General features: G+C 46.7%; 1 protein-coding gene across 1 annotated transcript in view; it reads right to left on the bottom strand.

Annotated features, from left to right (window-relative positions):
• Positions 1 to 21583, bottom strand: part of LOC125427941 (noelin-2-like) — a 115674-nt gene extending 94091 nt beyond the window's left edge. Inside the window, exons 1-2 of the mRNA XM_048487510.1 lie at positions 21244 to 21583; positions 8733 to 8839 (exon numbers count right to left, since the gene is read on the bottom strand). Of these exons, the coding sequence (XP_048343467.1) occupies positions 8733 to 8839; positions 21244 to 21448 (312 nt within the window). The 5' untranslated portion in view covers positions 21449 to 21583. The remainder of the gene's footprint in view (positions 1 to 8732; positions 8840 to 21243) is intronic.
• Positions 21584 to 21801: the final 218 nt, after the last annotated feature.

Genomic DNA, 21801 nt, shown 5'->3' with positions numbered 1-21801 from the left:
CCATGTATGCTGCTTAGAAGAAAAGTCAGATCAAAATGTACCAAGAAGGTAGATAAAGAGAGGTTCAATCAGCTTCTTACTCTGCACTGATCAGGCCTCATCTGAAAGTCTTGTGTCTAAGTTTGGGCCCCACATTTTAAGAAAGGCATAGTCAAATTTGAAAGGGTTCTGAGGAGGGCAACTCAAGATGGCTGGGAGTTATTAAAATAAAGCATAAGAATCTGTGGAGACAAGTTTTCCAAAGGCCAGGTCTACCATCACTATTTATGATAGGTTTCAGCCTGGTTGTGTAGAGGCCAGATCTACTGCCATTGTTTAGAAAGGGTAGCATACCAGAGGGCATGTCTATCTCCATGCTTTCGAAAGATGGCCATAGGTGGCAGCCTGTTGGTGCACAGGATTCTTATAATTGACATGTTACATTAAAAAAATGTGTTTTGGTCCTTCTTGGATTCCATGCCACATGAAAATACAGGTAGAAGAACTACAGATTTTACTAACTGCCTAAGTACAGAAAACTAGAAGGCATGGCTAGGATCTTCCTTCCTGACATGTCAGCTTTCTGATAGCAGGGAATTGACTTGTATTTTGATGTACCCTCAGCTCTATTAGAGAAGACCTGAGGGGTAACTTCAGAATGCAGGAACTAGCTCTGAGTCAAATGGTCCAGGGGACCATTATCTCAGTGGTGCCATGGTTCAGTAGTAGAAAATCTGCTTTGTACACAAAGGTCCTAAATTCAATCCCCTGTATCTCTAGTTGAAAGGAACAGAGAGGAGATGTTGGGACCTTAGATAGCAGTTGCTGGGACCTTAGATAGCAGTTGCTAATCTGAGGGGACAGTACTGACCTTGATGGACCAAGGTTCTGATTCAGGACCAAGGAGAGCTACTGCCAGTCTGATCAGACAGTGCTGAACTGGTTGGACCAAGGGTGTGATTCAGGACCAAGGAGAGCTATTGCCAGTCTGATCAGACAGTGCTGAACTGGTTAGATCAAGGGTCTGATTCAGTATAAAGCACCTTAGTGTGTTCATATGTGTGTTCAGTGTGGTCAATCTATGTATATAAAAATCTATCAGTGCGTTTTTCTGCTGACAGGAAATCTCCCAAACTACTGGACCGATTGCTTTGAAATTTTCACACGACGTCGCATTTGCGTGCAGCCAGGTTTCCATACTGTTTCCACACCTCCTGTTGTGTGTGCATGTGCTAGCAACTTCATGCCAGTTATTGTGTACATGTCACACCTGTGACAGCTGGAGCCACAGTTCTGTTCCGCAACAACGCTATCTGCTGGCCGCCAAAGCAACACCCACTGATACAAGGGAAACAACCATGCCTTCCTTGAAAACCACTGCCATCTGGAGTGAAAGGGATGGGGCGGGCCATCTGCACATGGCCCACCCACCCTAGCGGAGGAAGGGGAAGGTGAGGGAGGGTCCAGGGGTTTGCTGGACCAAACGCTCTGAAATTTGAACACAATGTAGCTCATGCCTCCCAGCGTGTTTTAAGCTAGATAATTCACCTGCAAGGGAAGGGAGTGAAAGGGACAGGGCCAGCCATCTAGACATGGTCCACCTACCCTAGCAGAGGAAGGGGAACATTAGGGAGGGACAGGACGGGTTGCCATGCAAGGGAACGGGAGAGAGGGAGGGGAGTGAAGGGCCCCTTGCTCCTCCCCTCCCTTGCAATCATTGTGCAATGACACATGTTCGAACCGTTCGCGTCCCCTTTTCTTTCTTTTCCACTACACCAGACTCAGCCACAGCAACGCGTGGCTGGGCCCGCTAGTACTAGTATATAATGATCTAATGCTTGTGGTTCAGACTGGTATATAATGTGGTTCAGTGTGGTTCAGACTGGTATATAATGATCTAATGCTTGCCTGTCAGAATCAGAATATATTCAAGAAATATTAATTTATATCTTGTATATTTGTCTTACTGTGTTGACATATGAATGATTACATTATATTTAAAAATTCAATAAAGAAAAACACATTTTAAAAAAAGAATCAGAACAATGGACTCTCTAGTGCAGCTCTGTTCCCTCTCGTTCTTTAGCAGGGAATGGGAAGGTAATCTATAACTCCTGCTCCACCACACATTTATCCAGGGTTTTCTGCCATCCACATTTCTTCTTCCCAAGTTTCCTGATGGGCTTTATCTTTCTAAAGGAGCTAAACTGCAGAGACTGAGTAAACATCCCCCAACCTTTATGGATGATTTACGCTTGTTTTATTAAATGTTTTCTCTCCTTTAATTTACTGAGTTAAAACACATTTGCGCTCTTTTTCTGCTGATCAAACGCCCGAGCAGTTTTTAATAACCGAAAAAGCGTCGGCGATAGCAAGAGGCGGGCAAGATTGATTTCACATTTTTAGGATGATCAGACAACGTTCCCTTCTTTGGTCTGTTTTGGACAGCTGGGTGGGGGAAATGCAGGGGGGGAGAGCTTCTCAAGTTGTTTTCTGCTCTGTAAATCAGTTGCTGTAGACCGGAGTGACTTGGCTGAGCCCTTGAAAATGGGGAGTCTGCAAGGTTCAACAGCAGTTGGCATGAGCCATGTCTGAATTTCTGCAAAGCCGTATTTGGAGGAAGTTTAGAAAAGCTTGCAGAAATTGCTGTTCATGCTTGCAGATCTAAGCCCTGGTTTACACAGGAGCCCCAGAATGAGGCCTGGTTCACACATACAAGAGAATGAGGTGGAATGAGATGGCAGAACCCAACCCAGAGGTGGTGGAATGGATTGCAAAACACAGCTGGTGGATTCCATCTTTGAACATTCCTTTGCAGAACAGAAAACTGGGAAGAAAGCATATTTCCCTGTCATTGCTTATTATTTGCAGGCTTTCTATTCGCAGAGAGTTCTTTTAAGCATTAGGGAGCCCTGAAAAAGGGGATACCCCACAGCCCTTTTTCTGCAACCAGAAACTCTAAAATTTTATTACTACCTGATTCTGATTGCAGGTATGAGGCAGGCCTAAGGCTTCCTGTGATGAGAAGCCTCCATGTGATTGCTCTAGCTCAGGGGTCTGCAACCTGCGGCTCTCCAGATGTTAATGGACTACAAATCTACAAAACTACTGGAAGTAGGGGTGGGTAGCGTGGTGGCCAAGTTTGCAGATGATACCAAATTATGTAGGGTGGTGAGAACCACAAAGGATTGCGAAGAGTTCCAAGCGGACCTTGATAAATTAGGTGAGTGGGCTAGGAAATGGCAAATGCAGTTCAATGTAGCAAAATGTAAAGTGATGCACATAGGGGCAAAAAATCCAAACTTCACATACACGCTACAGGGGTCAGTGCTATCAGTCACAGACCAGGAAAGAGATTTGGGCATCTTAGTTGATAGTTCCATGGGAATGTCAACTCAATGCATGGCAGCTGTGAAAAAGGCAAACTCTATGCTAGGGGTAACTAGGAAAGGAATTGAGAATAAAACTGCAAAGATTGTCATGCCCTTATATAAAGCCGTGGTGTGACCGCAGTTGGAGTACTGTGTCCAGTTCTGGTCGCCACATCTCAAAAAGGATATTGAAGAGATAGAAAAAGTGCAGAGAAGGGCAACGAGGATGATTGAGGGACTGGAGCACCTTCCCTATGAGGAGAGGCTGCAGCGTTTGGGACTAGTTTGGAGAGGAGACGTCTGAGGGGGGATATGATTGAAGTCTATAAAATTATGCATGGGGTAGAAAAGGTTGACAGGGATAAATTTTTCTCTCTTTCTCACAATACTAGAACCAGGGGGCATACATTGAAAATGCTGGGGGGAAGAATTAGGATGAATAAAAGGAAACACTTCTTCACGCAACGTGTGATTGGTGTTTGGAATATGCTGCCACAGGAGGTGGTGATAGCCACTAACCTGGATAGCTTTAAAAGGGGCTTGGACAGATTTATGGCTACCAATCTTGATCCTCTTTGATCTAAGATTGCAAATGCCTTAACAGTCCAGGTGCTTGGGAGCAACAGCCGCAGAAGGCCATTGCTTTCACATCCTGCAGGTGAGCTCCCAAAGGCACCTGGTGGGCCACTGCGAGTAGCAGAGAGCTGGACTAGATGGACTCTGGTCTGATCCAGCTGGCTTGTCCTTATGTTCTTATGTTCTTCTTCTTAAATCCCATCAGCCCCTGCCAGCATGGCCAATTGACCATGCTGGCAGAGGCTGATGGGAATTGTAGTCCATGAACATCTGGAGACCCACAAGTTGCAGACTCCTGTTCTAGCTAGAGGTTCCAATTGCTCCTACCAACTGCCAGCAGAGTGACCCTTTCCAGCAATGTTCAGTGATGCCACTGTCTACCTGCCTGTGAGCAATTGCCTAGGCTTCTTTTTGGATATGGGACAGCAGGGAGGAGTTGAAGAACTTTTGGATCATTTCAGCACCCTTATTTCTGGCTGCTACTCCCAAGTGAAAAGTGGGAGGGAGTCCAGAAGAGGCATTCTGAAGATGCCTGTAGCGGCTGTTGAAATGGTTGGCTTCATGTCCCGCTGAGCCTAGTGCTTGGGCCTGAGCATCAGTTTCAGCTAGTAGGAAGAAGAGGTGATTTTTATACTTCGCTTTTCTTTTCCTTTAAGGAGATTCAAAGTGGCTTGCCATCACCTTCCCTTTCCCATGCCCCACAACAGGCACCTTGTGAGGTAGGTGAGGCTGAGCGAGTCCTAAGACTAGCCCAAGGTCACCCAACAGGCTTCATGTGGAGGAATGGGGAAACAAACCTGGTTCACCAGATTACAACCTCCTATTCTTAACCACTGTACCACATGGGCTCTTTAACTTGAAAGAATACACATGGAGTAGGCAGAAAACATCTTAGAATTCCAGATCTGGAAGGGGATCAGTTGCTTTCTACCCAAATACATTTCTTTCTGACCCACAGAGCTAAGAACCTGCCTTATCTTGAATCAGACCACTGGTCCATCAAAGTCAGTGCTGTCTACTCAGAATGGCTCTCCAAGGCCTCAGGCTTGGAGGTCTTTCACATCACAGCCTCTCCCCAATAATACCTTATTCCCTGAGCATAAAGCAGGTGCATTTATGAAAGTTGCCCGAGGAACAGCTTCAGATTAACCAGGGCATGGTACTTTTAGAACCAAATCATGACAGAGTGGAAGCAACCCTCTATTCCCCTTTCCCTGAATACTCAGGCAAGTTGATTGAGGGCAACATTTATCCTTGGCCCACACCTGTATTCTTCCTTTACTCCACAAAACTTAGGATAGCTAATGTGAGATTTCACCCACTTAATACTCCCAAAGATCAAACAGGGCAGGAGTCCCCAACATTTTTGGGCCTGTGGGCACCTTTGGAAGTCTGACAAAAGGTGGTGGGCACAATCATACAATGACTGCTACAGGAGGTGGAGCCTACCACAAAATGGCTGCTGAAAGAGGTGGAGCCAACCACAAATTGTCAGGGATTGAGGATACCAACAACTCTAACAGTAACTCCAACATTACGGGTAGAAGCTCTTTTTAACAGGATACCTTTTAATCTGCATAGCCAATCAGAAACCCTGCTGGGAAGAATCCCTACCCCACCCACTGCAGTTGACAGGCACCAGAAAAGGTGGTGGTGGGTGCCATAGCACTTACAGGCACCAAGTTGAGGACCCCTTTAGTAGGAATTGGCTACTCTGAAAGAAAGGGCATTGGAAGGTTACCAAAAACTGGCCTCTGGATTAGAACTGATTTGAACTCAGGTCTCCCCAGGCCAAGTTGGACATTGAATCACTGCACTGCCCCCTCACTATCTCCATTAAAGAACATTTGCTTTGTTCTCACATATACTAGCATCTGCTTGGAGAATCTTGGGGAAATAACCATGTATCCTTGTAGCTGTGGACAACCAAATCAGTATCATTTCCCATTTCCGTCCTTCCTTTTTGCTAGACAGCGTTCTCTGGTGAACTGCAAGCCAGTCTGGTGCAGTGGTGAGAGTGCCAAACTAGGATCTAAGATAGGAATCTCCAGGATGTTCAGGAAGTCCACTCCCACTTACTCAGCATGGCCAATTGGCCATGCTGACCGAGGCTGACAAATCTGGGGTAGTTCCTGACCACTGAGAGTCAAGAGGGTTCTCTACCCCCCTGATCTAAGAGATCAAGGTATGAATCCCACTGTAGCCTCCTGGGGGTGACCCTGGGCTAGTCATTCACTCTCAACACCAAACCACCTCACAGGGATATTGTGAGAATAAAATGGAGGAGAGATGGAAGCTACAGTCATGTGTCTGTATTTTATCCCTGCCTACTATCTAAAGCGTAGAGCACAGCAGGTAATTCCTGTGTCTACTTCCTCTCTCCCTTGAGATGAGATTACTGACCATATATTGACAGAACAGAAGCTAGATGGGGAGAAATCAATGAGTAGCAAACCTGCCCTGTTTTGACAGTCATAGAGAGATGACAACTTCATTTTTCAAGGTACACTGCAGTCCCTTTCGCAGCACATTAGCGTTCACTTGGTGGGAAGCTCTGGATTCATGGGTCTAAGACTGACTACTCCGATAACACTGGTAAAGCTATGGAGATGAGGAGGATCTCATCAGAAACCAGATTTTTTTTGGGGGGGGGGGATCGATGAGACCTCCAGCTAAGCTCCTCACAGTTTTTCCAAAGGACCTCGTCAGTGGTCCAATGGGGAAATCACTGAGATCTTCAGCTAAGCAAAAAGGAGCAAGTGAGGCCACACTTCTATGGCTCTGTCTTCCTCCCCACCCTCATCACATTCTGCCACCTGATGTCCTGTTATACCATTTCCTCTTCTCTTTCTGCAAATGTGCTTTTTTTAACACTTAGACAGACTACTTAGCATCCTGTGGGTGGTGTTTCCTTCAAACTTCTTCTCTTCGAAGTGCAGAGTTTGTTCTTATTCAGCCAGATTTGACAGGAGATCAAATAACTTGGGAGGGGGAAGAAATGCAATTTGCCTAATTTATTCTCACCACATTGGACGTGACACACTTTACTACCACTGTGGAATGCGGGCTGGTTGCAGGTGGTCAATAAATAACCTAGCTTAAAGAGGCCCCTGAAGGTCAGTCTTGGCATTTTTCTATTCATTAATGTATTAAAAGATCTATATCCCCCTCTCCTTATGGTTCAAGGCAGTTTAAATCATTGCCAGTTAAAAACAAAACATTAAAACGGCAAAGCTCAAAACTCTCTCCCTCCCTTCCCTTAAAAGATGTCTGACAATCAAATGCTTTCAAAAGCCCTGGTCAAATAGTCTGGCCTTGCAGCATCTCTTGATGATCTCTAAGGAAGGGCCCTCTCATCTTTTCAGGGAGCCCATTCGGCAGAGCCAAAACCATGATGGAAAAAGCCTAGGCTCTGGTCGATGCTAGATGGGCTACCATAAGTCTTGGGAGAGCCAGCAAACAGCTGTCTGATGACAGTGGTTGGCACACAGGAACCTATGGAAGGAGACGATCCTTTGAATATGTGAGTGCCAGGTTGTGAAGGGCATGATGCTGGGATGCCCATGAATGAGTCTTCCTAGCATTTTTTTTCACAAGGCAAAGAACAGCAGTGGGGGTGGGGGGTAATCTCATTTCAATTTGGAAGGAGTCTGCATCTAGAGCTGCTTCACTGTCCTGCCCCTCCTCGGAGGGGGACAAACAAAGAAGGAGGTGGGCTCAATCCCCTCCCCTTTCTCACCCAGCACAGACCCACTCCAAAGCATGCCCCTGCATGGTTGCCATTTTCCTTCCAAAATGCAGGAAAGATGTACACAGGGATCTGCTGTCATGGATGTCAAGAGTGCTAAATAAGAATACTCGAGTGAAAACTGTTAACGGGGAGAGACAGCCGAGAAGTCAAGGGAAGAGGTGAGGTGTGGATGTGATGGACAGGGACACAGGAATTTCAAATTTTTAAAGCTTAGCATAAATCGTTTCTCTCTCACTTTCACACATGCTGAATAACAGACTGCCGCTTGGCAATGGGATTTACTGCCTGATACAGCAAATCCACTTGCAAACAATTACCCAAGTGGATTGTGCGTGTGAAAGCACACACTTACGTTTGGAACCTTTCCCAGATATTACAGTCCACACATACTGGGAAGCTGGCAACTATGCAAAGATCCTGCCAATACACATGGTTGACACAAGAGACATCATGCAGATATTTGGCTTTAGTATGCATGAATCAAAAAACAGTGTAGAGCAGGGCAGGAGCGAGGGAGAACTGCGCCCGGGGCAAGCGTGTGCCCTGTGCCCCTGCCACACCCCGCCTGCCCCCACCATGCCCCAGAATTCTCCTGCCACACCCCAGAATGCCCCCGCCACACCGCAGAATGCCCTGCCATGCCCCCACTCCGGCACGCCCCCAATGCATTGCGCCCCCTTCCCTCTTGGTGCTATGCCACTGGTGTAGAGTGTCTAAAGGCTGTGAGTGCATGAAAAATCTGCATGTTGCACACAACACATCATGAAAACGACACATTTCAGGAGGATGCCAGAAAGAGTGCGCACCTGAAAAGGGATTTTAAAATTAACTAATCTAAACATGCCTCCCCCGCTCTCACATTTTGTTATGCCAGAACAAGGAACTAAATAGTTCTCCTTCCAGCTGCAGGTTTGCTAGATGCAACTATGTAGTTGGACTCTTTTGCCCTGGGCCTGACATTTTTACTGGTCCCCAGTCCTTCAGAAGGGAGTAACACAACTGAAATCGATCTATATGAAGACAGCACTGTAGGATCGCCACTCTGAGGCACTCACCCGACTGTCCGAACTTGGGGCCATGGTGTCTGTCATCCACGAGCCAAATCTGGACCCGGATGCCCGGATGGTGATGGGGTTGCTTACTCCGGTCAACTTTCCGCACCCTGAAGTACAAAAGATGAAGTAGGTTAGACCAGAGTTCTTCGGCTTCTGTAGAATTGGAACCTGCCTCTAACACCAAAGTGGCCGCATGGAACCCAGCAAGTACTCAAAACAGTGCTTCTGCTGAGCCGGACCGTTGGCCTGTAAAGGTCAGCTGCATCTCCTCTGACTGGTAGGATCTTCTGCATTGCCTATGACTTTGATCTTTTAACCTGGAGACGGTGGGGATTGAATCTGGGACCCTGTAAAGACAGAAATATGCCAAAAACATGCAGTGCATCCCAGTGTTCCAAAATCCCTGCATTTCTATTCCTGTGTTGTACAGCCAAGAAGATCACACGTTGCCCGGATTATTATTCGCAAGGTATCAACAGTGCAGCAAACCGAAATGAGCTCAAGAAGTCCGGAACAGCTCAAGGCAGTTGCTGTCTGAAGGCAAAAAAATCCCCCAAAACCATATGGTGCAGAGGGTAACCGAAATCACAACCTCCACTAGTTACACTCCTCCTGGGGCTGCATTTCCATCCTAAACTTATTTCTGGCTAGGCTAGGATTACCAGCCTACAGGTAGGGTCTGGAGATCTCTTGCAGTTACATCTGATTTTCATACAATAGAGATCAGTTACTATGGAGAAAATGGGTGCTTTGAAGGGTGGACTTTGTGGCATTGGACCCCACTGAGGTCCCTGTCCTCCCCAGGCTCCATCCTCACATCTCTAGCAGAGTCTTAACCTGGATCTGACAAACCCGCCGCCCCCAGGTGCTGGCTGGAGATCTTCCACTATTAAAACTGACCCCAGGGTGACAGAGATCAGTTCCCCTGGGAGAGAATGAAAGCTTGGGAAGGTTGAGCGTATGGCATTGTACCCCACTGAAGTCCCTTCCCACCCAAACCCCATCTTCCTTAGGCTCCACCCCTCAAATCTTCAGGTATTTCCCGACACAGAGCTGGCAACCCTATATTTGGCTTGGTCCCGATCAATATTAGCTCCCTCCCCCTTATATCCTTCTGTCTGTGACAGGGCTTGTGATGTCACTTATCACAAAATTGTTCAAACATTCAGCAACAGAACATAGTACCAGCCCGTTGCGTACACTAGCTCTTTGGAGTGAACCTGGGAAATGGCTAGGGTTGCTAGATCCTGGTTGGAGAACTCTTGAAAGTTTAGGGATGAAGAAGAAGAAGAAGAAGAAGAAGAAGAAGAAGAAGGAGGAGGAGGAGGAGGAGGAGGAGGAGGAGGAGGAGGAGTTGTAGTAGTAGTAGTAGTAGTTTGGATTTACATCCCACCTTTCTCTCCTGTAAGGAGATTCAAGGTGCCCTACAAGCTAGTTTCCCTTCCCCTCTCCACAACAGACCCCTTGTGAGGTAGGTAGGGCTGAGAGAGTTCCAATTAACTGTGACTAGCCCAAGGTCACCCAGCAGGAACGCAGGAGTGCGGAAACACATGTAGTTCACCAGATAAGCCTCCACCACTTAGGTGGAGGAGTGGGGAATCAAATCCGGTTCTCCAGATTAGAATCCACCTGCTCTTAACCACTACACAATGGGGTGGAGCTTGGGGAACGGAGAGCACTCCACAGTGTTGCAATGCCATGGAATCTATTTTCCAAAACTGCCATTTTCTTCAGGGGAAGTGATCTCTGTAGTCTGTTGATCCACTGTAATTATGAGAGAATTACAGGGCCCACATGGAAGGCTGGCAACCCTAGATGGGGGTGGGGGGGTGGGGTCACATCTTTGCTACAATACTCACGTACCCTACTCATGGCCAGCAAAGTCATGTCTTTACATGCTAACTGTCCATCATATATGTCTTTATACAATCATATATGTGATTTGCCCCATCTTTGGCTTGGTGTGGCACACTTCAAGTAGGTCTACTATATGCTGTCCTGACATGATTTTGGAAGAAGCCTGGCCACATATAGATGGACATATCACAAGTAGGGGAGGCTAATGAACAATCTCACTAATAAAAGCAAATAATCTTTCTCAGCTGCAGAGATGGATCAGCTGTTTGAAATCATCTCCATTTACTAGCCATCAACCAAAACTATCTTTAGGGTTTCATTTTCACTTTGGTTTTTCGTCAGAAGGCATCTCCTCCTTTCTGAGTGCTTTCAGCTTGTTTCAGCTTTTTAATTCAAGTCCTAGATGCTTCAATGACAATGAATAAAACTTTTTCCAAAGGCTAACTTCTTTTTACTCTTTTAAGACCCAAGCTGTCTCTGAGTTCTTGACTCACAAGCATAGCTCACAGAAACCTTTGAACCTTGGGAGTAAAGGTTTCCCCTGCCCAGAAGGAGTTGAGAGTCAGAGTGGTGTAGCGGTTAAGAGCAGGTACACTCTAATCTGGAGAACTGGGTTTGATTTGCTGCTCTGCCACTTGAGCTGTGGAGGCTTATCTGGTAAATCAGATTAGCTTGTGTACTCCAACAGCCTCCCACCCTCTGCTTAGGTCCCTGGTGCCACTGGATACAGTAGCAACAGTAAAATGGGATGAAGGCAGCAACTCAGAATGTCACTGCTGGATGCATAACTAGAGGTGGCATCCCCATGCTGTAGGCCACTCTGGGATCCCCCCCCAAAACACTACAGTTTTTACCAGAGAGTTTCAGGGAAATCCTAAAGTCTCCCGCGATGCAGGGATGGCAGTTCTGGTTACACAGCTACAACTGACATTGGAGTGTTATGGGATACCATACTGGTAAGGCTCTGCCCCCACATCCCTCAGCTTGCAACTCTGCAATAGCCCTATAAGGCAGGCAAGGCTAAGAATGCTTAGCCCAAGGTCACCCAGTGAGCTTCGTGGCAGAGGGGGGATTTGAACCCAGATCTCCTTGGGCCTGTTTGGACACTCTAACCCAGCACTTCTCAACCTGTGGGTCGCAACCCCTTTGGGGGTCGAACAACCCTTTCACAGAGGTTGCCTAAGACCATCGGAAAACACATATTTCTGATGGTCTTAGGAACCAAGACACAAATTATTTTAGGATTGGGGGTCACCACAACATGAGGAACTATATTAAAGGGTCACGGCATTAGGAAGGCTCAGAACCACTGCTCTAACCTCTGCAATGCAGAGCCCATTTTCTTCCCTTCAGGTCACTAATTATGTTGGTCGAAAAGAGAGCAGTACTAGGTTTCCTCCTAGTTTACCTCAAACAAAGACAAATTAAGTTAGCCAATATGCATGTGTAGATACGTGTCATCAAGTCACAGTTAATTTATGGTGACCCTGTAGAGTTTTCAAGGCAAGAGACATTTAGAGGTAGTTTGCCATTTCCTCCCCCATGTAGGCTGAGAGAGTACTGAGAGAACTGCGACTGGCCCAAGGTCACCCAACAAGTGGAAGAGCGGGTAATCGAACCCAGTTCTTCAGATTAGTATCTGCCACTCTAAAACGATACACCACTCTGGTTCTCTGAAGCCAGTATACTAAAGAGAGGTTTCAAAAAGCAGTTGCTCAGCGCTGACGATCTTTACAAAGAGAAGAGTCAGAATCCACATTTGCAGTACAGAATGCTAGGGAACAGGGGTGATTCGTGGTGCGTACCCCTCAATGTAACATTATTAAATGCATTTGCTCTCCTCTATTGCCAGGGCATGCTCTATTGCTTTTTGTCTGGTACACACTGTAATTTGGCTTGATTGCAAGCTGAAATTCTATGGAATTTAGGTTCGAGAGCCATTCCCTTATCCATACTAAACAAGCAGCTTCCAACTACAGCCATCGCCCAAGCTTGTGCTGCTGTTTTCAACGGAGAAAGCTTTTCCCGCCTTCACTCTTCCCTTCTGATTGTTGTTTATTTATTTGTCCAAAGTCTTCTAAGCTGACATCAGGACAGGTTTTAACTTCATCGTGTAAAGAGCAGTGCAAGCTGACAGCTGTAACCTGGCCGCTAAACGCCCCTTACGGATTTTGCAGCCCCAACTGCACTGCAGGCTGAAGGAGGGACACCCACAAACGGCAGCTCAAGAGTAGGGCAGACCTCAGTGTGGGGAATCCGCAGACAAGATAATCAGTTTACAAAGGCGGGAAACAATATCTGCTCAACTGTTAGGATGAAGATCTGCTGCAAAGAACAATCGCTTGCTCCTGTGGCCTGGTTCAAAGCCCTACTCTTCTTCACTCATTATTTCCAAAGGGAACAGGCATTCATCAAAAAGGCAAAAATCCAGACAATTCTTTAAATCAGCCCAAACAGATCTAGATACCCCTTGGGGAATCTGTTTTTTTCCCACCAGAAAAGACGATCAGAAGAATTTTGATTTAGAATTCTGAGTTCCGATTTTGGATTTTGCAATTCTAAAACCAGGGAAAAAAAGGTATTGCTAAGGGTGTCCACCTAGCTTGTTCAGTTCTGAGAGACTTTGTGTTCTCCTGGGAATGGACTGCAGCACATTTACAACCAAGGAAAGAGGGTTTCCCTCCCCAATCTTTGACTTATATGCAACTGCTTTTAGTCAGCAAAGCAGAACCTGATAGTTGAATCAACAACTGATACAAGATATCTAAATGGAACCTCCATGTTCAGAAGCAGTATACCCCTGGGAAGTAAAGATTAGAGACAAGCAAAAGGGGAAAGCTGTTACCTTCTTGCCCTACTTGTAAATTTTCCAGAAGCATCTAACTGGCTCCTGATAGAAACACGGTGCTGGATTATGGAAGCTCTATAGGTAAGACAGAAGTGCTGTTTAGTCAGTAATGGTGCCACACCAAAACGTGGGTTTTAGTTTATTCTTAATTTCTGTGGAAAGAACAGGCTGGTAGCTAGAGGACGTGGTTAAATTCAGGCCTCCAGGAGAGGCAGATATCCTTGGCTGTACACATTGAACCAGCAAAGGCTGGTTTGCCTGCTGCACCTGTTCTTGCAGACAAAGGTTGTGAAATTACTCATGAGTAAACGACACCCAGGTTAAATTACTACAATAAGCTATAGGTGGGTTTGCCTTTGAAGATGGTTTGGAATCAATAACCAGTGCAGAATGCTGTGGTGTAATTATTAACCAGTTCCTGCTATTAAGATCATATCACGTAAATATTAGGGCAATTGCAGCCCTTCCCTCTCATTTATTTCCAGGCCCAAATAAAAGCGCTGCTAGCTTTAAAAGTTGAATTTGCTCGGGACCATCATATCAAAAGATCTGCCTTCTGCTACATGTAATCCTACATTCTGCATTGCTTGTATTACACTCACCTGTAGGCAGTGGCGTAGCGCCAAGGGAAAAGGGGGGTGCATGATGCGTGCAGTGGGGTGTTCCAGGGGCAGGGTGGGGGTGGATGGGAGCATTGCTGGAGGCAGGGTGCATACATGCCCCAGGTACAGTTCCCCCTTGCTCTGCCCCTGCCTGTGGAGGTTGCCAGCTCTGGATTGGGAAATACCTGGAGATTTTTGGAGTGGAATAGAGGAAGGAAGGTTTGGAGGAGGGGAGGGGCTTTAATGGGGTATAAGGCCATGGAGTCTACCTTCCAAAGCATCCATTTTCTCCTGGGGAATTGATCTGTGTCATCCGGGGATCAATTTTTATAGTGGGAGCTCTCCAGTCACCACCCGGAAGGTGGCAACCCTACATTCTGGACAGTTTGCTGTTCATTCAATGCCCTTCAATGATAGAGAGTTCCAACAGATGCTAGAGGAAGCCAATAAAACCTGTTCCCCGATCTCAACACCGTGGATGTTAATTCGTAAGTCTGCAATTCCTCTAATTCTGGTTGGAGTTCGGTATGCAGAGCAATCACCTTAGCTTGTGGTGGTAATGCTTTGCCCTCTTCCGCCAGGGACGCCATCTTGGTATTCCTTACCAATAAAGAAAGGAAATGCCCCTGTGGCATGGGTTCTGTGGAAACAGTATCTCATATGCTGAATTGTTCCCTTTATGAGAAAGAGATAGGAAGAAGCATATAATCCCCTCCCTGTACGGAAGTGAAGGCATAACAGATGATCAGAAGGTTATATATCTTTTAAATAGCCACAACCTTGATCTGTTGGAAGCGGTGGCTAAATTTTTAAACGGTGTCATATCAATGCGCTTGAAATTGTAAAACTTGTTTTAAATTTGTGATGTATATGCGGTTTATATGCCATTAAAGGTATTCGAAATTCGAAATTCGAACCAATGCCCTATGGTTTCTGTGTTTTTCTTGATTGGATTTGAATTGTACACTGCTACACTGTTTCCCTTTTTGTGTAATCCCCCTTGAGTCTCAGTGAGAAATGCAAGCTAAAAATAAGCTAAACAAATCAATGCTCCTGCTCACCATCTGACTTTCTGTGGTCTTCCACCCATTTCACCTCCACCGCTGCCATCAGAAGCGTCTGCATCAAGCACTCAATGTCTTAGCAGCTCAGACAGTGAACACTGTTCTCCCCTCCTCCATTTGATCCTCACAACAACCTTGCAAAGTAGACTATGTCAGGTGTGACTGACCCAAGGGCAGAAGTACACCCTCAGTATTGAAATGCCGTCATCCAGTATGCCCTCACAATGCCCGATATTATCTATCTATCTATCTATCTATCTATCTATCTATCTATCTATCTATCTATCTATCTATCTATCTATCTATCTATCTATCCATCCATCCATCCACCTACCCACCTACCCACCTACCCACCTACCCACCTACCCACCCACCCACCCACCCACCCACCGACCCACCGACCCACCGACCCACCGACCCACCGACCCACCGACCCACCTACCTACCTACCTACCTACCTACCTACCTACCTACCTACCTACCTACCTACCTACCTACCTACCTACCTACCTACCTACCTACCTACCTACCTACCTACCTACCTACCTACGAATGAATGAATGAATGAATGAATGAATGAATGAATGAATGAGATTTCTATACTGCCCAATCCCCAAGGATTTTCTATACCGCCCAATCAGCACCAAGGGATGGCATATATTTGCTCTCTTAGGCCTTTACATGAGTGGCTGTGTTTGCTTTTAATTATGAATATTAATATCTCAGCCCAACAGTAGTTAGTACCTAAAATATGTCTGATGTGGTAGAATGAAGTGCGTTACTTCAAACTGTAGAAGGATCACATTTCTGAATACTTTTTGTGTGGAGAAATACAATTTATTTCTCTCACTTCAAATAGAAAATTAGCACCTCAAGAAACAGGCTTTCCATGGTATGTTTAGGCTTATTACTTGCCAGAATTGTTTTTTACATGATATATGAAAAATCAGTCTCCATACCAATTGAGGATTTTTGCATCTCAGGTAACTTCAAGGGAAGAACAGGGCCTAAGGTTGCAATCAACACATGTTCACTAGGGACTAAACCGTACTGCACTTGGTAGGACTTGTTTCTGAATTGAGACTTACGGACAGATTTCTGGAGAAAAACACAGAACTTTGTTTTTATATATGACAGCACCAGCAAGAATACTATTAGTGCAGGAAAGGCAAACTCCAGCTATACCTACAATTGAAGAATGGTTGGTGAAGGTATTAGTGTTGCCAGAGATGGCTAGGTTAACTTCAATATTCAAAGAAAATAATTAAGTTCATGGACAACTGGAAATCCTTGATAGAGTATTTAGACAAAATAGAAAAGAACACGGATGACTCGTGGTTTTGAAGGTTCAGGACTGTTAAAATAAGAACCAACAGAGAAAAAGTGAGACTTTTTCTCTGAGAACCTCTGCTTTGCATAGAAAAGGTCCCAGATTCAATCCCTGGCATTTCCATATAAACAGAACCAGAGACAGAGGGTGCGAAAGACACCTGCCTGAGAACGGCTGCCAGTTTTAGCAGACAACACTTACCTGATGAACTGATGGTCTTATGTATGTTAAAGAAAAACCTCCCAAAAGAGGAGCACAGGATGAGCTGATGGGATTGCCAACCTCCAGGTGGCATCTGGAGATCTCCTGGACTACTGAGATCAGTTCCTCTGGAGCAGGGGTCTGCAACCTGTGGCTCTCCAGATGTTCATGGACTACAATTCCCATCAGCCCCTCCTAGCATGGAAAATTGGCCATGCTGGCAGGGGCTGATGGGATTTGTAGTCCATGAACATCTGGAGAGCCGCAGGTTGCAGACCCGGAGAAATCGGCTGCTTTGGAGGGTGGACTCCACAGCATTGTACTCTGCTGAGGTTCTTAACCCCTCCAGGCTCCACCCCCCAATCTCCAGGGAATTTATAATTCAGAACTGGCAACCCCAGTAAGTTCCCCAAGTGTTTTTAGCTCTTTGTCTTCCTCAATTAAGTAGCTGGTCGCCACTTTATCAAATCTTGAGAAATCTATATATATAAAAAGCTAACCGTGTATGTGTTGATGACAGGGTACCTCAGTAACTGCTGGGCCAATTCCTCTGAAAATTCCCAGCCACTATAGTCAGTCAGGCGAGAGTGTTTTCAGATGTTCACATACCTGAAATTTCATACCTGGCCCAGGTAAAAACGCCTTTTTCCTGGCGCTCCCTGGTGAAGGACAGGGGAGGGGGCCTGTGTGTAACTGTCACCCTTAGAATGTTCGTGCCCTTAGAATGTTCACTCAGATGGCCAAAGATGAGCAGCGGAAACAGAACTTAGGCAGTAACTCGAGTGGAAGTGAAACACACACACACACATACACACGAGGGAGAGGGGAGGAGGAGGAGGAGGAGGAGAAGAAGAAGAGGAAGAGGAGGAGGAAGAGTTTGGATTTATATCCCCCCTTTCTCTCCTGTAGGAGACTCAAGGGGGCTGGCAAGCTCCTTGCCCTTCCCCCCTCACAACAAACACCCTGGTGAGGTGGTGGTGGGACTGAGAGAGCTCCGAGAAGCTGCAAGGTGACTAGCCCAAGGTCACCCAGCTGGTGTGTGTGGGAGTGTGAAGCAGGCTACTCTGAATTCCCCAGATAAGTCTCCTCAGCCCAGTCCGCAGAACGGACAACCAAACCCGGTTCCTTCAGATTAGATACACGAAGCTCTTGACCTCCACTGCCACTCGAGAGGGAGGGGTGGCATCAGAGATGGGATCCAGCAGTTTCTCACAGGTTCCCGAGAGTAGGTTACTAATTATTTGTGTGTGCCGAGAGGGGGGTTACTAATTGGTGGATTTTGTCACATGATTTTTACCTTAGTTACGCCCCTTCTCTCAGAAGTAGCTGCTGAACATGAAGCAGTCTAGCAGGAGGTGCACCAGCGGCGCGTGGCAGCCTGCGCCTGCGTGCATTTGTTTCCCACCCAAGGATCGGCACAGCTGGCTGGGCGTCCCTGCCACAGCCCCTCCCAGTAATGCCCCACTTTGGAATGGCCGGCCACGCCACTGTCGTCTCCGGCCCAGCTCCCATTTGCGCTTACGCCACAGTTTCTGAAACTCGCCACCATGGGAACTTTGTTACTAAAATTTTTGGATCCCACCACTGGGTGGCATGCAAGGGAAGAGAGAGGGAGGGAGAGGAAAGGGACGGTGGGGGAGGCATGCAAGGGAAGAGAAGAGAGAGGGACAGTAGCCAGGTACGGGCGGGAGGGGAGGCAGGGGCCCTACTTTGATATGACCCACCCACCCTAGCTGGAGGGAGCGGAAGGAGGGAGGGGGGGGGGGGCATGCAAGGGAAGAGAAGGGAGGGAGGGAAGAGAGGGAGGGGTGGCATGCAAGGGAGGGGAGGCAGGGGCCCAGCATCTTGATCTGACCCACCCACCCTAGCGGAGGGAAAGGGAAGGGAGGGAGGGGGAGGGGTGGCATGCAAGGGAAGAGAAGTGAGGGAGGGGCGACAGTGAGGGGTTGCATGCAAGGGAGAGGAGGCAGGGGGCCCACCCTCTTGATATGAACCACCCACTCTAGCGGAGGGAAAGGGAAGGGAGGGAGGGGGAGGGGTGGCATGCAAAGGAAGAGAAGGGAGGGAGGGAAGAGAGTGAGGGGCTTAATTTGGTAAGGGGACGGGAGGGAGGGGCCAGGCACCCTAGATTCCATGAATACTGCAGTTACAGTTAAGAAAACCAAGCATGCATTACTCAGGAGTAAGCTCAGTACAGCAACCATGACATACTTTGAATGGCTGCGTCGCACCCGTCAAGAGGGTTTCCTCAGAAGTTTACACCCATTGCCACCAACCAAACTTACTCCCAGGTAAAGGATCATGACCAGCCAGCCTAGATGTGTGGGAGGGGTGCCTTTCCATTCCCCTCCCCGCAGCGAAAGCGGCAATAATAATATCACTGACATCGCACAGTGTCAGGCTGCATGTTTGCATGAGCATGTACTGCTGGCCTCTGCAATTGATTTGCTGCTACTGTTCCTTTCCCATTTCACCACAATAAGCCACAGCCACCTGTGGCCGGGCCACGCTAGTGTACATATATAAGACAAGCGACTGCATTTTGTTGAGTGGATTAAACTGCTTCAGCCAACTCACTTATCTGACAAGCTGTTTTCCCCTGGAGAACAGCTGGTGCTCAAACCACCATTGTTGTTTTCAACCCTTGCAATTTTCATAGCTGTTGGCGGGCCCTTTTCTTTTTTTTTAGCTTCCATTAAGGGGAGAAAACAGCCAATCCTCTGGGCATGGCAAGGTGTTAAATGAGCGCTGGCAAAACTTTGCAGATGGAAAGGAGGCCACAGAGGGGAAGGAACCTTCCTCCTGATGCAGAAGTCAATGTAAAGAGATGGGGAAAGAGACATAAATGAAAGCTGTGGCAAAATACCACGGGGGGAAACAGTCACAGGATCAGTAATGTGGACCATCTCATTGAGAGTCTAGCATGTCAAAAAGACACTTCCAGGCTGACTGGAGCCAGCATGGTGTCGTGGTTAGGAATGATGGACTATAACCTGGAGAACCAGATTTGATTCCCCACTCCTCCAAATGAGCAGCGGACTCTAATCTGGCTGAACCAGGTTTGTTCCCCCACCAAATGAAGCCTGCTGGGTGACCTTGGGCTAGTCACAATTCTGTTTGAACTCTCTCAGCCCCACATACCTCACGAGGTGCCTGTTGTAGAGGTGGGGGTGGGGGCCATTGTAAGTCACTTTGAGACTTTTTATAGGTAGAGAAAAGGGTATAAGAACCAGCTCCCCTTCTTCTTCTGTATGGAGCATAACAGTGTGGTATGGGGAAAGAAGTGATAGAATCTTGAGGTGGTGTAATGGATGTACTACTTCAGTCTGAAGGTGAGCAGGGACATCTTTTTAAAGCCCCTTCGTAACAAACTCACTGCCTGTCAAAATGAGCACATCAGGAAAGAAGTTTCTAACATGACTCATCACATGCCATGCTAGTTTTCCACTTAGAGGGAATTATTAACCAGTGTTTCTTTGCAAAATGGAATCTTCTCCCTGAATTCTGAAGTAGTATGGTCCATTATACTACCTCATCAGCCTCAACATCCCATCAATTGGCACAGACCAGGTCCTAATCTGTCATCGTTACTTGCAATTTTGTTCCCAGGCACAGTTCTCTATCTCTGAAGCCTTAAGTGGATTGAGGACCAGAGATCTTCAGGAATGCCTCCTTAACTATGTAGTTACTCAAACACTTCAGTCAGTGTTAAAGGCCCAGTTCTGTGGTCGCCTATGTCCTCTTCCTGAAGTACTGCAGATTGTAATGAAAGACAGAGCTTTTTCAGGTATGGCCCCATGGTTGTGCAGAAGACCCACCACTGCTTAATATTAATACATTTGGAAAACTTCATTGTTTCTCATGGCTTTTGAAGGAAATGTGTGTTAGAGGAGGGTCATAACTTAGTGGCAGAGCATCTGCTTTGTCATGCAGAGGGTCCCAGGTTCAATCCCCAGCATTTCCAGTTAAGGGGGACATATTTCAGGTAATCTGAACAACCTCATGAGTGCTGCTGCCAGTCTGAGCAAACAATACTGACTTTGATGGACCAATGGCCTGATTCAATATAAGGCAGTTTCACGTGACAATGTGACTGTACGTCCTGCTGATGCTTTCCCTTCTTGTTACGCTGATTGCTGTCTGCTATTATTTCTAAAACCTGTCTTCCGTTACTGTTACTAGATTTCATAAGGGCTGTTCCAAAGTCGAGGTAGCATGAGAGCTAACCTACAACCTCATGGTTTAAATCTTGTCTCAGATACAAATCAGGAAGATCCAGATTTGGATCTTGCCTCGGTCAAAAATTCACTAGGTGGCCTTACGCAAGCCTATTCTCTATTTATTTGTCGTCCACGTTTCCAAATGATATATTTTGTAGCTTCTGCCCCACCTCTGCATTATAGGGATGACAATATCGATTTACCTTACAGGGTTGGTGCAAGGATTACAACTTTATAATGTACGTGACACACTTTGAGCACTTGGAAGTGCTGTATAACTGCTATTTTTATTTTAGGTAGAAGGGCAGAATATCGATATTTCCCATCAGCCATGTTCATCTGCCCTTCAAGCCAGAGAGGAAGGTGCCAGAAGGTGTGGCATTTCCTACCTAGCTTCTGCATGCAAGCATGCAAGCGTGCCTCCAGGACCAGCACCCGCTGTTGGAGCTCTTCATAGTCATAGGCCCCCATCTCTTCCTGGATCTGCAGCAGGCTACCCGAGAGATTCCTTACTTCCTCCTTCAGCTGGACGATGCTGCGCGTGTCTGCCTTGTACTGGTCCAGCACACGGATTAGGGGCATCAGCTCTGTCATCTTCTCCTTTAGCTCCTGCCAGAAAAGAAAACAAGAAACCTAGTGAAACTGGAAACAATTGAAAACTTCAGTGGAAGATGGGGCCCATAAAATTAGACCCCTGACTCAAACATCACCAAACTTAGGGGTTCTTCGATGGAGAGTCACTTGAAGCTGTGCTGCAAATTTGGTCTTTTTACCTTGGAAAACAGCTTCTCAGAGCCATGCAAAGATCTCCCATTGAACACAATTGTAGCAGGACAGTTACCCATCCCCCATTGAAGTCAATAGTGGAAACTTTTCCCCACAGATGTTCGAGTGTGACATTGGCCAATTGAAGTCTATGGGGATATTTGGTGGGGCTTGGGGGGTGG

The sequence above is a fragment of the Sphaerodactylus townsendi genome, linkage group LG03 (assembly GCF_021028975.2).
Source record: "Sphaerodactylus townsendi isolate TG3544 linkage group LG03, MPM_Stown_v2.3, whole genome shotgun sequence".
Classification (NCBI taxonomy): domain Eukaryota; kingdom Metazoa; phylum Chordata; class Lepidosauria; order Squamata; family Sphaerodactylidae; genus Sphaerodactylus; species Sphaerodactylus townsendi.
The sequence above is the reverse complement of the archived record's forward strand: the minus strand, read 5'-3'. Positions and strand labels throughout refer to the sequence as shown.